This window comes from Sinohyriopsis cumingii, chromosome 1 (genome assembly GCF_028554795.1).
Source record: "Sinohyriopsis cumingii isolate HCF-2022 chromosome 1, ASM2855479v2, whole genome shotgun sequence".
NCBI classification, from domain to species: Eukaryota; Metazoa; Mollusca; class Bivalvia; order Unionida; family Unionidae; genus Sinohyriopsis; species Sinohyriopsis cumingii.
The window spans coordinates 173,547,879-173,563,776 of NC_142961.1; the positions used below are offsets into that span (position 1 = coordinate 173,547,879).

At 36.9% G+C, this 15,898-nt stretch overlaps 1 protein-coding gene across 3 annotated transcripts in view; it reads left to right on the plus strand.

Annotated features, from left to right (window-relative positions):
• LOC149808399 (signal-induced proliferation-associated 1-like protein 2) overlaps positions 1-15,898 on the plus strand; it is a 210,271-nt gene that overhangs the window by 87,323 nt on the left and 107,050 nt on the right. For all 3 annotated transcript variants that reach the window (XM_089976661.1, XM_089976669.1, XM_089976678.1), the window contains exon 4: positions 11,469-11,657. In XM_089976661.1, the coding sequence (XP_089832787.1) occupies positions 11,469-11,657 (189 nt within the window). The remainder of the gene's footprint in view (positions 1-11,468; positions 11,658-15,898) is intronic.

Consider the following 15,898-nt stretch of genomic DNA (forward strand, 5'->3'; position numbering starts at 1 on the left):
TACGTTTAATGAGAAAATAATAATGTCTGCAAAGCGAGTTTAGTTCAAGACTGCATACCTTGCCTTAAGGTCCACATCATTGAGGCCTGTTGGTCATTAATCTTCAGTCAGTGTGCTAGTTTGTACCTATATAGAGAACTTTTAAACAAGGGTTAGGCATATAACATGCTGTTAGTAGTGCTGTGTTGTTTGTTACTGTGTTTTTTTTACCCTAATTTACTTAAAATTAGTACATTTGTTTTATGTAGAAAAAGGCTCCCAACTGAGTTTTGAATGAAGGGCCTGTTTATATAATTTCCTGTCAAGTAAGAAACATATAGTAGATCTCTTGTTTATGCACATTCATGTTGCTATAAAAGTGTACCCAATTATTGGATCTGTATTCTTCTGAGCTTTGCCCTAAAGCATCTTCTAAACAGCAAAAACTGAATTCAAGCAGATTCATATTAATGCTGAGTTGCACTGTAATAATTAGGGTTTTTCAAAATTATGAAATTTATTCCATATTTATGTCTGAAACTTTGTCAAATGCAGATACAAACATAGTTATGCTGGGATTTTGTGGAATGCATTAGCCTGTTAGTCTCAGTAATGAAGTTGATTTTTGATGTATGATAGCAGATCGATGATGATTTCATACTATTGATTATGTAGCCATGACTGTGAATATTATCCATCGAAAGAAGAACCTAATAATGCAAATAATCTTTAGACAATACTCTTCTGATATGATGATAATGTAGGCTATCAAAAAACACTCTTCTTTTTACACATGTAAAATATTAACATGAAAAGCACATAATTCATTGATTGATGATTTTCAGTTAGTTTTTTAAAAAAAAGCAACCAGTGATTGATCATACTATTTGACCAGTTCCCAACTGTGGTAATGTCTGTGATTGAATTTCCAGTTACAATTTCATTCTTTCTGTTAACGAATATATTCACAATTTAACAAAATTCTTTTAAAAAAGTTGATGGTTCCATTTGTTCCTTTCCTTCTTCTATTGACTTGTTTGTTCTATGTAGCCAGCATTATCACCACTTAAAGATACAACAAAAAAATGTATGCATTTGCAATCAAAAATTTGGAATTGGTGAGTGAAAATTGCCATCTGGTAACCCTCACTGAAGTGAACCATCAGAATCATAATGTGACAGCTAGAAAACTACATAACACTTTTTGATAATAATTATGTTTTATGCTGAAAACATTTGGCATATGCAATTTAATTCACAGCATGATCCCTTTTTGATAGTGAGATTTGGTTCCTGCATTAAGTCACCATCTTTACATACAGCTAGTCTGGTTTACACACACTACAAGGCACTGGTGTAATTCTTGACCTGTAGGGTCAGTATCAGTTAATGATCCAGAGCTGGAAAAATGTAGATCTGGAAACAAGTAGAGAAAATCTAGGACCCTATTATGTGAACTATCATCATCTGAAGAAAAAGAAGGCAAATGCACTTTATCTGTGAATTGAGGCCAAGCAATAAGTATATGGAGAAGGTTAATTTTATGACTGGCTTGATGTCAAGATGGTTCACACTAGGCTCAGGGCAAGTGTCATGTCCATAGATTGGGACATTTTGGAAAATTTCAGGAGAAAGACCATACTGAACTTAACTGATAATGCTAATTAGGTATTCCAGACATTGAAATAGTGTTCCTTCTAGGATTTTTCTGAGGAAAGTTACTAGCAGCTGCCATATCTGTAAAATTCTTGTTAAAAAAACAGTTCATTTACCCAAGACTTTTGTCTTTTTTTATTGAAAATGTTTAAAATAATATATTTTTAAAAGTTTAAATGGAAACTAAATATACAGTGTGACCCCGCTATAATACGGTAGTAGGGAGCCATAGAACCCAACTGTGTTATAAACAACCAGGTCAGTTAGCTGAAAAAAATAACGCATGTACCCCAACAAATTTGTGGGGGTGGGGGTGGTAGGTAATAAATGCGGGCGGTAAAAATACATGCGTCATTGGCACAGTTACCATTTTAAATCTATGCATATTAAAAATGAAATACAACTGTAGTGAAAACAGATAAGGCATATATAATATTTTACTTTATCAAGAGAACCATGGATTGGTACATATCGTGCTAACTGTTTATATATACATGTCTTATGTATAGCATGAAGAGAGTATCAACACCGCAAATCTCATCACATACACTGAGTCCACAATACAGGTAATTCCATCGAAAAAATCCACATAGATTTAAAATATTCAATAATTTTGTCACAGGTCATATAGGTTTGAATTCAGTGGATAAACATAGCACAATCATGTAACGAATGATGAAGCACATTTACTTTTCAGTGTGTCCTAAGTCGGTAAAAGTTAGTTTGTGTTTTAAGCCGCCGTTGATAGCATTCATAAGCACAAACTTTTTACCTGCAAAAAAAACGTTCACGGCACAGAAATCTTGTTCCAGTCACATTGGAAAATGCAAAAATCCATCAGATTCCATTGCTTTTATTTAAGTTTGGTACTGACTTCTTTGAAGAAATGTTTGGTACTGACTTCTTTGAAGAAAAATTCTTTGTTTTTATTGAAGGTTGTAGTTGGCTTTCCTTGATGAAATGTGCATGCGTTATTGAAGTCACTGCTAAAGGTCAGCTTTAGATAACCAAACAAATGCATGTTTCTTATTGTGGTGGCAACATCAGATAATTGTATTGCATGATTGAGACTGATTTTTTTTCTTCCATTTGCTTAGTATATTTTCATACCAGTCGGTGCTTCAAAGGTAATCTGTTTTCTTTGAAATGTCAGCAAACTATTTTATCAGGGTACGTTTTTGAAAAAGGAATTGGCCATCATTTGGTCCATTGTAGTTACAGTTCCACCCTGCCTATTGAATAAACCAATAAGTAAGATTTTGTACATTTGTGGTTGCGGAGTGTCTTCCACTCAATTTAACAAAGGGTAAACGGATGATAGAGACTCGGGTGTTCTGGTCTGATGACAAGGATTAGTATAGAACATGTGGGTGTTCTGAAGGATTTAATTCTGAGTGGAAAGAAGAGGAATTTTATATCACCATCTAACACAAATGTCAGTCTATGTAAATATTTTAATTACTAGCAAGTGTCCAAAAATTTGATGAAAGATAGATTACGAGATAATGCCTCGTCCGGTTGATCTCTGCTACCAGAAATGTCAGCTACAAAAAAAAGCAGATATCTCACAACATGCAATTTTCATGCTCAATGTCAACATAAGTGGATTATGATATAACAGTGCACTGTTAAGATGGTTTGTCAATATGGACAAAGAAATTGTTTATGTAACAATAGATAAATTTCAGTGCATTTTATATCAGGTTTGCATCTTCCTTTCATGGGGCCTCAGAATTTCTCCACTCCAAACCAATGGTTGTATATACAAGTTTAAACAGCCAACAATGTTGCCAATAACACTTTATTTTTCGCACTTTTAAGAACAAAAAACTTTTTTTTGTGTACAAGAAAAATACATAAAATTTCAGGAGCCACTCCACAATCATCTTGTATTATTCATGCACGATCTCTTCCCTAAAATGATAATAAACTTTGTTGGTTTTTTCTCTTAATTTTCAGAAAGAATGTTTTTTTCTTCATGTGCTAGAAAAATACATGTACAAAAAACTTTTGGGAGCCACGCCGTGACCGTGTTATATACGAATTTGCATTGTAACGGAGCATGCTATAGCGGGGTCACACTGTATGTACATTTTAATTACCTGATAAGATAAAACTTGAATGATAATTTTGGGTTTTTCATGTATGAGATTTACAGTGTGCAGATGAAACTTATTCTTAGAAAATATAACATATTTCCATACAATTTATTTACTTAATTTAAGGGTTTATGGTATGCAAATAAAAGTTATTCTTAAAAGATATAACATATTTCCATACAATTTATGTACTTAATATAAAGGTTACAAACATTTTCACATATGGTTGACACGTGTAACATTATAATGGAAATATTAACTAGCACCAAACTGGAAGGATACAGAATTATTTAAATAAAGATGAAATGAATGCAGGTTTATGTTGTATGTCTTCAGTTATTTCTGGAGTATTTTTTCTCATTAATTATAGTGAGATTAAAAAACTGACCAGAAAAGTACCTTAAGCCTTTGAATACTGATTATTTCAGCCTCAAAAACCAACTGATATATTTTATAGCAAGAATACATGCTAGCCTTTGTTAAATATTATGATGGACTGATGTGATTTGATTTGGATTTTTAACGTAGCTTTACCAATTTTTCAGTCATACCACTACTATGTCTGCAGTGTGGCAGTTTATGGTGATGTCTATCACTGGGGCATCATGCCGCAGACATAGCATGATATCCCACCCAGTCACATTATCCTGACACCAGGCCGTCCAGCCTAATATTAACCTCTTAACGCTGAGTGCCAAATGAGGCGGTTGTTAGTACCGTTTTTGTAAGTCTTTGGTATGACTCGGCTGGGGATCGAATCCATGACTTCCCACATCCGAGGCGGACGTTCTAACCACTAGGCCACCTGAGTGGTCATGATGGACTGAGGTTATGACCTTGTTCATCATAGCAGACAACATTGCAATCAGTGTGCTTATTTGCATTATTCTTTAGGGTTATGGAACAAAATAAGGATATTTCTTTACTGGTTTATAACTGTCTTCAGGAGATTTATTAATTATTTTAGAAATTTCTAAAATTGTTATGGCCCTAAAATTGTTATGGCCATTTCCTGATCTCAAGTATAATACACGGAGCAGTGCATTTGTTGAATGATGATGCCCTGTTGTTAACGTGGTTATGTCTTGTAAAATGTACTGCCATTGGTCAACAGGTGATGATCCAGTCAAATGTTAAACATTGAATGCAGGGCCATTAGTTTCCAGCCATTTATGTCCACAAAGTTTGATCTTGTGCACCCCTTGGGGTGTGTTTTTTTTGTCTGAAAAAATAACTGTAAAATACACTGCCTATTTATCCTTGTTTATGATGACACTAGCAATGGCCAGAATCACTGAAGATGATACAAACTAAGATGGCAGTTTTATAACTATGTTAAAACAATGGCAATCAAAACATGCTAGGTTTGTGGTAGTCTGCTGAGTTGCAGTTTGAAGTATTTGAAAGCTTACTGTGTAGCATATTTTTGAGGTTGAAGTTGCACATATGGCAAGGACGATTTAATTTTATCTTTTAGATAAATTAATGACAAAAAGGCTAAATTTATGCAAATGCACAATTTGTGATTTAATTAATTAATAATTTGAAAATAAAATTACTGAAGGAAACCTGGATATTTGGTTATAATAAATGCTGATAGTAATGAGTGAAAATAAACTTAAGTGAGAACAAAATCCAGAACAGAAAATTCCATGGTGCAGCTTATTTCAGGTTAACCCGAGATTCAGATGTTACAAAAAAAAATTGTATGAGTTACTAGAGCAGATATGACCGCTCCGGTGGCCTAGTGGTTACAGCGTCTGCCTTGGATGCGGGAGGTCGTGGGTTCGATCCCCGGCTGAGTCATACCAGAGACTTAAAAAATGGTACTAACAGCTGCCTTGCTTGGCGTTCAGCATTAAGAGGTTAGTGTTAGGACTGGTCGGCCTGGTGTCAGGATAATGTGACTGGGTGAGACATGATGCTACATGTCTGCGGCATGATGCCCCAGTGCTAGACATCACTATAAACTGCCACATTGCAGACATCGTAGCGATATGACTGAAAAATTGTTAAAGCTACATTAAAAATCATTATCACCTCACAGAGCAGATATAACATATTTATTGTAGTTATATCCCGGGGAAATATGATAGCACAGTGCAAATGACAGAGTTAAGGTGGAAAAGCTGTAAAACAATGACGATTATCTCATTTTGTTTCCATCAATTGATACTAATGCATTATGTACTGCAATTTTTCATTTGTTTATACTACAGTTTTTCTTTGTCCCTTTAAATTTGTTTAGTGTCCCCCAAATTTGGATGGTGGAGGACTGCCCTTGGGGTCCTAGGTGCAAAGATGCAGCAGATCAAAAGCAAGTTTATGTTACCAATCAAGGATGCAAATTCTGTATGAGACATATGCACAAATTGTAGTGATTAAATCAGATTTTAAATATTGGTCATTCTTTGTCAACTCCCTAGCTTTTTAAGTGGATTTTAAGCAAAAATTATTTAAAATAGATGAATAGAAAAACATTTTTAATAGCAGCAATTACTTATCCTCTTGAAGTTGTGTAGCTAATCTGTTTTAGTTCACAGTATGTTCAATGTGAATTCATCCTCCCACAGAGTGGAGAAAAGTCAGTATGACCTTGTGCACACCACTCTGTATGCTGCATAGGTAGATAGTACTTGTCATTTCTTTTCACTGGCGATAACTTTGTAGACGTTTGCCAAAACCATCACCAGAGAAATTTGCCTGTAACAACTTACTACAAATAAGTGTTCTTCTGAAGCTTTAATTAGTCTTGGTATGATAATTGTTCATTCCATTTTATTAAGAAAAAAAATCATATGTTATATATTTGGTAATCTTTCCCCCTTCAGAACTTAGTTCTTTAAAGGGCTTTAGGGGCCACCTCATGTTCACATGCTCATTGCATGTATACACTGTAGTCCCTGTGTTCTAAAAAATAAAAACGGGCCCTGCCAAATGTTGAAACATTGTTTCCACTGTCTTCATTTTCATGTTGTATATGTTTAATGTTTGCCTATGCTCACTTTGACATTGCATATATATTTGCATGTTCCTTTAATAATTTCACAGGCAAAATAGATTATTTTTCTATAGGAAAATCTACAGGCAATTTCTACAAGCTCAACTCTACTTTCAGGTCTCATTTGTTGGGACCAACATCTTTGGTGGCCTGTGAAGCCCATCCAGAATGAGGGACTTGATGTTCAAGGAGTCAGTCAAATTCCCTATGTAGGGAGGGGAAGGTGAACACTTGTCACATTCCAAACAGTATGTTTGCCTCAGGTAGGCGGTTTCTCCCTCCAGTTTGAGAGGTAGAACACTGCCACAGCAAGTTGTTACTCTAATTAAGGAGGTGGAGCACTGCAACAGATGGTTGCACCAACCTATTAGGGAAGTAGAGAACTGCAACACATCTCATGCTTCTGGCAGCATGTTGTTTCTACCTGTTAGGGAGGTGAGGCACTGCATCCATTATGCACAGAGTGATCAATTACTTGAGGTCTTCTCCTACTCTCTCACATCAGTCTCATGGTACAGGGACAGGGTACAGACCAAGTTCCCTGATCTCTCCCCTTTACCATCCCATCCTGTGCAGATTTAGGAGTCTACCCACAGGGCTTGGGCTAAGGATGGGGATTGCATTGGTGCCCCCCCCCCCATCCCAATTATACCAGTGAACCCTTATGAGATGTGAGGCCTTCCACCTCATTATCTTTGGTCCATTATGTCTCCATGGTCTACTGGACCTTGCCCTTGCAGTTGAGGTGTGGCTGCAGCTCATGTTCCACCATCACCTACCCTTCAGGTGGGTCCTGTCCATTGTTATAGAGGTTGTCAAGTCCAGTTTTGGGAACACCCCCAGTTACCAAAGACTCCATTTTTTCCCCCAGTCCAATATACCACTTGACAATAGCGGTACATGATATTTTGTTACACCTTACTGAAAACAGGTTAAACTTGCAGATAGATGTTGACTGCCCTGCTGAGGCCTTCTTAGGCTTACCAGGTTCAACAACAAATTCCTTTTTACATGTCTTCTGTCCCAGACCAGAGTGCATGGGCAGTAGATTCATTCAGCTTCCAGTGGGATCACCTGTCTGCATGTTTTCCCACTATTCTGACTGCTACCACAAGTTCTCCAAAAAATCGGAAGTTCCACTGCTCAGCTCATTCTCATTGTCCCACTGTGGCCTAAGTGATCATGATTCACTAATCTCCATGCCCTGTTCATTGATCAGCCCAGGTCTTTATCTTCACAACAACCCACACATTCTCCACCTTTGTGCCTGGCTCATCTCAAGTGATCTCTGTGCCAGAACAAGTTTTTGGGCCAAGTTGCCAGTTGGATCATTCACAGGCCAGGAGAGCTTCTGCATCCATGGTCTATGGTGCCAGGTGGAGAATCTTCAGTGATTGATGCAGTAGGACACACACTGATCCTATCCGCCCTTCTGTAATTTCCTTTGCTGATTCCCTTTTGTTCCCCTTTAGACCAAAAGATGTTCAGCATCCACTATCAGAGGCTATCAAGCTGCCATCTCCAACATACTTAAATTTTCGCAGGGCGCAGGCATCGATTCAGATTCACATCTTGCCGATCTCATACAGTTTTTTTTTAAAAATGTTGATTCTATATGCCCTTCTGTAACTTTGATTGCTGATTTCCTTTTGTTCCTTTTTGAGACCAAAAGATGTTCAGTATCCACTAACAAGGGCTATTGAGCTGCCATATCCAGCACTTAAATTCTATCAAGGCACAGACTTTGGTTCAGATTTGTACCTTGCTGATCTTATTAAGTATTTTGAGCTACAGAGACCTGTCTCCCACTCATACATTCACATGGAGTCTGTCTTATGTTTTTTAGTTATTAATCAAAGCACTGTGTGAAAAGTTGAGTGAAGCTTCCTTTCAAGACTCACACAAAAAACAGTGTTCCTGCATGCTTTTGCTTCTGCAAGGTGAAGAAGTGTGATTCATGCCTTGTTTATTGACACTGTTTCCAGTTTAATTTGAATTATGCTTCTATTTCTCTTCTTTGCCAGCTGGGATTTCTTGCATGCTCTTGGCTTCTATCTTAATGCCTCCAAGGCATAACGAAATGGTAGGAAATGTCTCTTCTTTTCTCTTAAGGGCTTCATAGACATTTTAGCTGCCACTGTCTCCCAGTGGATTGTCACCACACTCTAAAGAACACATCAGTCCCTCACTGATTGAGACCTCTCCTTTATGACACTAAAAGCCCATGAGGTTTGGGCCATTCCTCATGAGCCTACATTAATCATTCCTCCTTGGAGGATCTCATCAAGGCAACTTTTTGGCATTTCCAAGAGACCTTTTCCCTCATTTATATCAGCGCATTAATACAAAAGAGCAGTCATTTTTTCTCGGGAGTCCAGTGTAACGGCAAAATATGTGGCTCAGAGACCTCAGCCTTCTATAGATGGACCTCTCCATCTATGGTGATTGTTTTTCAAATTGTCTGTTTTTGTTCAGTTTGAGAGAATCAACCTACCCACCTTTTGACAAAATCAGCTGTGCAATAGCTACAGGTAATTGCTGCTATTAAAATACAGCTGGGGTGGGGGGTAAAACTAATTTTAATTATGCAGTACATATCTGCTGCTGTTGTTGAATGCCCTGCTTCCATCTTGCTGTGATGTATTGTGGAAAAAACATGACATATTATTTACCTTCTTTGCATGACCATGCGACAGACAGGATGGTGTGCAAAAGTTCATACCATCTTTTCTCCACTCTGGAGAAGGATGTATTCACATCAAATGGACAGTGAGTTTTTGGCAAAAAAAAAGATTAGCTGTGCAATCGTGACAGGTAAGTTTTGCATAACTAAAATTAGTTTTACCCCCTCCCCCCCAACTACATTTCTGATTTTTGAAAAAACTGTATAGTACCTTTATGAAGTTGAAGTTTGATATCATAGAAAAGAATGTTCTTGTTTATTGTTTTGTCTTGTATGCCAAGTCACAGCCTTGTAAGACTGCTAACCTCTAATGTTACAGCCCTGTAAGACTGTTCCAACCTCTAGTGTTATAGCCTTTTAAGACTGTGCCAACCTCCAATGTTACAGCCCTGTAAGACTGTTCCAACCCTTATGATATAACCTTTTAAGACTGTTCCAACCTCTAATGTTATAGTCTTGTAAGACTGTTCCAGCTTCTAATGTTACTGCCTTGTAAGACTGTTCCAACCTCTAGTGTTATAGCCTGGTAAGACTGTTCCAACCTCTAGTGTTACAGCCCTGTAAGACTGTTCCAACCTCTAGTGTTATAGCCTTGTAAGACTGTTCCAGCTTAATGTTACTGTCTTGTGAGACTGTTCCAACTTCTAATGTTATAGCCTTGTAAGACTTTCACAACCTCAAACATTACAGCCTTGTAAGACTGTCCAGCCTCAAATGTTACAGCCTTGTAAGACTGTCCCAGTCTCTAATGTTACAGCCTTATAAATGCCTGTAATTCATCTTATGTCAGTAAGCTTATCAGCTTGGATCTTTCAATAACTTGTGTTTAAAGAGTTGTGATGTTGTTAGCAAACAGCTGGAGCTTGTTCTTGTTTTTGCACCTGTTAAATCAAACATCTTCGTTAGATTGATGATTGTACCAATTCCCTTCCTGGAAGCCTGCCTAATTGCTGCTATCAGACATTTTACCAAGCAAACACCTGTCTATAGATGGAGGTTGTTCACTGGAAAAGTGTGATAAATCATCTAGCTTGAGATATCATCCAAATTACTAGTGCAGAAGAAATGATATTTGCCATCCATTATTTTATCAGTAATGGTGTTAAGTAATACCTCACTGTAAAGGGCGCTCATAAAATTTGTCCATTATATAGTGGTAAAAATGATGTAAAATTTGAACAAAATCCATAACCATAATTGTTGTCCTTTGTGAGCAGTTGTCTTTTATCAGCAAAGGTAGGCTTCTTCATACACATTTATCAACCTCCACATTATAAACTGGACTAACAATCAATTAGCCATAGATAAACTATCAATGCAAATGCTGGTACCCATTTTAATTGTTATACTTTTATAGACTTTACAGCTCCTCTTTTCTGTCAACAATTAGAGCAAATTTTCAACATTCTTAGACCATTGTTTTGTAATTGAAATTAAGATATGCATGACAGTTATGCAGTTTTTTAATGGCCATTTGCAGCCACCTGATAAATTTGAGATGTACATTTTGGCCATGTAAGTTTCCCTGTGTAATGAAATTTGATTGATGGATAATTTTAAAGCAAAAAGATTGCTATGTAGAAACATTGTGGAAACCATGTTGTATAGCCTTAAACACTTTTTTCTTTGCAGTGGCAAGTTATCATTTTTTTGCAAAGTAGGTTTCATACAATGTAGGTCTTTGTCTCTTTATTCTTGTCTCTTTTAAGTGACTCAAATCACATTTCTTAATTTAATATTTTTGTTACATGACTGGTCTTTCTTTAAATGCTTGTAGGTGTAATTCATGTCTTTTGTTATTTATTGGTTCAAATGCAGATTGTTGCATAATTTTTTTTTCTTCTGAAGACTGCACTTTGTATGGTCTATAGTTAGTCATAAATTCAACCACTGGATGTCATTGGCTTGTTGATGCTTTTAAATTAATAATATTACAGTTTATGGATTTGTATTGAAAAATATCAGTGGTTTCATTTATGCATTATCCATCAATTTACTGAAATACAATTTTCCTCCTAAAAGTTAATAAATTTCAATCCTCTTTTTCTAGCTTGTAACTCTGCGAGGGTGTGTTCTAGAAGATGCCATTCCATCCTCTAGTCGCCTTAGTAGCTCACGAGGTGTCCCCGTTAAAGAAGCCTTGGAATATGTGGCTCCAGAACTGCAGGTCTCCTGTCTGAAGCAAGGAATAGCCAGCCAGAAAACCTACGATCAGTTGTTGAAAGTGGATGAACAAGGGGTAGGTATTTTATATTTTGCTCATGTGGGAAGCAAACCAAATTTGTGTGGTCATTTGATGGATTTCCTCACCATGGGTGTTCACAGCAGATGCATGTTTCCCATGAATCTAGGTATGCCAGTACATTAAAGAAGGTCAAGGTCACTGTTGCTTATAATACATTTCCAGAACATGTAATTGCCAATGGGATAGTCAACCAGTTGAATTGTAGGAGGAGTATACTGTTCAGTGTACATATTGTACAGTAAATCAGAAGCATTTTGTGTATTACAAGTAATTCATCATATCTTACCATAAATTACTGACCCCTGGAAGATATTTACTCTGAAAAACATAACTATGAGCCTGTAAGGTCAGGAATTTCTACTTAAACACCAACACTATTTTCTGTGAGTATGGAAAAAATATTTACCATTTTTTTTGTACCAAATGACAAAAAAATATTTAATTCAGTGCCTGAAGAGAAAAAGAAAGGAAAATCAAAGCTTACACATAAAATATTAGGCTGTCCCTTAAGTCACACAGCAAAATAATCACACTTTACATGTACATGAATACTGACATTCTTGTCCCATTACTCATACAGCAAAGTAATCACACTTTACATGTACATGCATACTGACATTCCTGTCCCATTACTCATACAGCAAAGTAATCACACTTTATATGTACATGAATACTGACATTCTTATTCTTGTCCCATTACTCATACAGCAAAGTAATCCCACTTGACATGTACATGAATTAATACTGACATTTTTGTCCCATTACTCATGAAGCAAAGTAATCACACTTGACATGTACATGAATTAATACTGACATTCTTGTCCCATTATTCATACAGCAAAGTAATCCCACTTGACGTGTACATGAATTAATACTGACATTCTTGTCCCATTACTCATACAGCAAAGTAATCCCACTTGACATGTACATGAATTAATAATGACATTCTTGTCCCATTACTCAAACAGCAAAGTAATCACACTTGACATGTACATGAACTTGTAATAAGAATGAACCTTGTTTCTTTTGGAGTCAAAAGATCAAATGTCAAGGTCACTGTGCCTGGAAAGAAAAAATATTAAAATTCTGTGTCTTAAAAGCCTATATAGGGTACTATTAAACACAGGGTTGGCATCTATGTACAGTTATGGTACACTTGTTTGACTAAACATGGTTAGCATCTAAGTACGGTTATGGTACACTTTATTTGACTATAGACACAGGGTTGGAGTGCGTGAGAGGCTGGGGTATATTAATTTGATCAAATTGCATACCATTCCTATCATTCAATATAGAATTTGCATTTAGCCCAGTTTCTCTGACACTGTTGTATGTAGGGGTCTGTTTTATCACCTCACTGATCAACAAACTGTTATTGATTCACTTTTCTAGTTTTATTGACTGTGCAAGACTTTTTGGACTACACCATGGTTGAGACACACTGTCACAGCATTTTGTGGAATTCTTGTCTGCTCGCAATGAGTTTGACATTACTCAGAAGTTAGTTTTTAGGCAGATTCCTACTGTATTTGAGAGAGCACATGTTCCTGTTTACAAAGCATATCAATTTCATCATGATGAGATATTAAATCACTATCTATCAACAGTAGCAAGGAGTATCAGCCATCTTTACTCTGGAAGTATCTTTGTAATAGGCTGCAATTTGGTTTTAGTGTAACTTTGTAATTGTCTGTAATTTGGTTTTAATGTAACTTTGTAATAGGCTGCAATTTGGTTTTAATGTATCTTTGTAATAGGCTGCAATTTGGTTTTAATGTATCTTTGTAATAGGCTGCAATTTGGTTTTAATGTATCTTTGTAATAGGCTGCATTTGGTTTTAATGTATCTTTGTAATAGGCTGCAATTTGGTTTTAGTGTAGCTTTGTAATTGTCTGTAATTTGGTTTTAATGTAACTTTGTAATTGTCTGTAATTTGGTTTTAATGCAACTTTGTAATAGGCTGCAATTTGGTTTTAATGTAATTTTGTAATAGGCTGCATTTTGGTTTTAATGTATCTTTGTAATAGGCTGCAATTTGGTTTTAATGTAACTGACTGTATATGCAATTTATTAGGTTCTTCCACTTTGTGAACCAAAACTTGGGCAACAAACCTTGCAGGTCATTGGCTGACCCTCTTCAAGGAAATTGGTAGTGGACCATAAAGTTTTGCTTTTCTTACATTGTCTGTGTAAAATGGTATGTCACAAGACTGAATGCTGTACTAAACCAAATTGAGAGGTCAAACTAGGAGTAAATTGAATACTTCCTGCCAGCTTTAAAGGCTTGATGCATGTTTCCAGACAGATTTCATATTTATGCATGATGTGTATTGCATTTCCCGAGGCAGTAATTTGGGATGTGAGAGTTATGCTGTATCATTAACTTCAATGAAAATGTAGTAAAGGCGGTGTAAAATAATTAAGACAAAATGCAAACATTCGCACATCTTGTTCAATTAGTCAACAGTTGGTTTTATATGACTTGTATTAAAGTTTTTACTCATTGCAAAGAATTTTGCCTCTATCCTTTCTAAGTATATTTTTTTTGTCTTATTAGGTGTGTTTACATTCCTATATAAATAGGATAAAATACCTGACCTATAGCATTAATTAATAGATTGTTTTAAATCAGCATGATAGGCTGCAGCTGGTGATGTTACTGGTAAAACACAGATAAAGCACCAAAATGAATTACCATATATATTTGCTTTTAAGTTGCTATCCAGATGCAAACAACATAGACTCTGCTCTGCCATCGCCTAATGCACTGGCGGATATGGGACTATGTTTTGTGTTCTACTGATTACTTCTAACCAACTGCTTAGACCCAGATCTGGGATTGTTTTGTGTTGATTACTCTTACCAACTGCATAGACCCAGAGCTGGGTCTGTGTTTTGTGTTCTACTTATTAGTCCTAACCAGCTGCATAGACCCATATCTGCCAGAGCATTTTATGCCATCAGGTCAGGGTTTATGTGCTACTGATTACTCCTAACCCACTGCATAGACCCAGATCTGGGACTATGTTTTGTGTTCTACTGATTACTCTTACCAACTGCATAGACCCAGAGCTGGGTCTGTGTTTTGTGTTCTACTTATTAGTCCTAACCAGCTGCATAGACCCATATCTGCCAGAGCATTTTATGCCATCAGGTCAGGGTTTATGTGCTGCTGATTACTCCTAACCCACTGCATAGACCCAGATCTGGGACCATGTTTGTGTTCTACTGATTACTTCTAACCCACTGCATAGACCCAGATCTAGGACTATGTTTTGTGTTCTATTGATTACTCCTACCAACTGCATAGACCCAAATCTGAGACTTTGTTGTGTGTTCTACTGATTACTCCTATCCAACTGCATAGACCCAGATCTGGGACTGTTTTGTATTCTATTGATTACTCCTACCAACTGCATAGACCCAGATCTGGGACTTTGTTGTGTGTTCTACTGATTACTCCTATCCAACTGCATAAACCCAGATCTGGGACTATGTTGTGTGTTCTGTTGTTGTTGTTGTTATATGGTTTAATGCCATTTTTCAGCACAAGATAGACTATACATGGCAACTAGTATAAATGGTGGAGGAAGGACCCTGGGAAACCCCAGAAAGAACCACTGACCCACGAGAAGCTACTGGCAAGCTTTCCCACATATCCATAATAGCCGAGCCTGAGACTCAAAACCACGCAGATAGGTGAGATGGCAGTGATCCATAACAGTGAGCACTTTAGACCACGCGGCCACTCGGAACCCCTTGTGTGTTCTGCTAATTACTTCTAACCAACTGCATAGACCCAGATCTGGACTATGTTGTGTTTTACTGATTACTTCTAACCAGCTGCATAGACCCAGATCTGGACTATGTTGTGTTTTACTGATTGCTTCTAACCAACTGCGTAGACCCAGATCTGGACTGTGTTGTGTTTTACTGATTGCTTCTAACCAGCTGCATAGACCCAGATCTGGACTATGTTGTGTTTTACTGATTACTTCTAACCAGCTGCATAGACCCAAATCTGGACTGTGTTGTGTTTTACTGATTACTTCTAACCAGCTGCATAGATCCAGATCTGGACTATGTTGTGTTTTACTGATTACTTCTAACAAGCTGCATAGATCCAGATCTGGACTATGTTGTGTTTTACTGATTGCTTCTAACCAGCTGCATAGACCCAGATCTGGACTATGTTGTGTTTTACTGATTACTTCTAACCAGCTGCATAGACCCA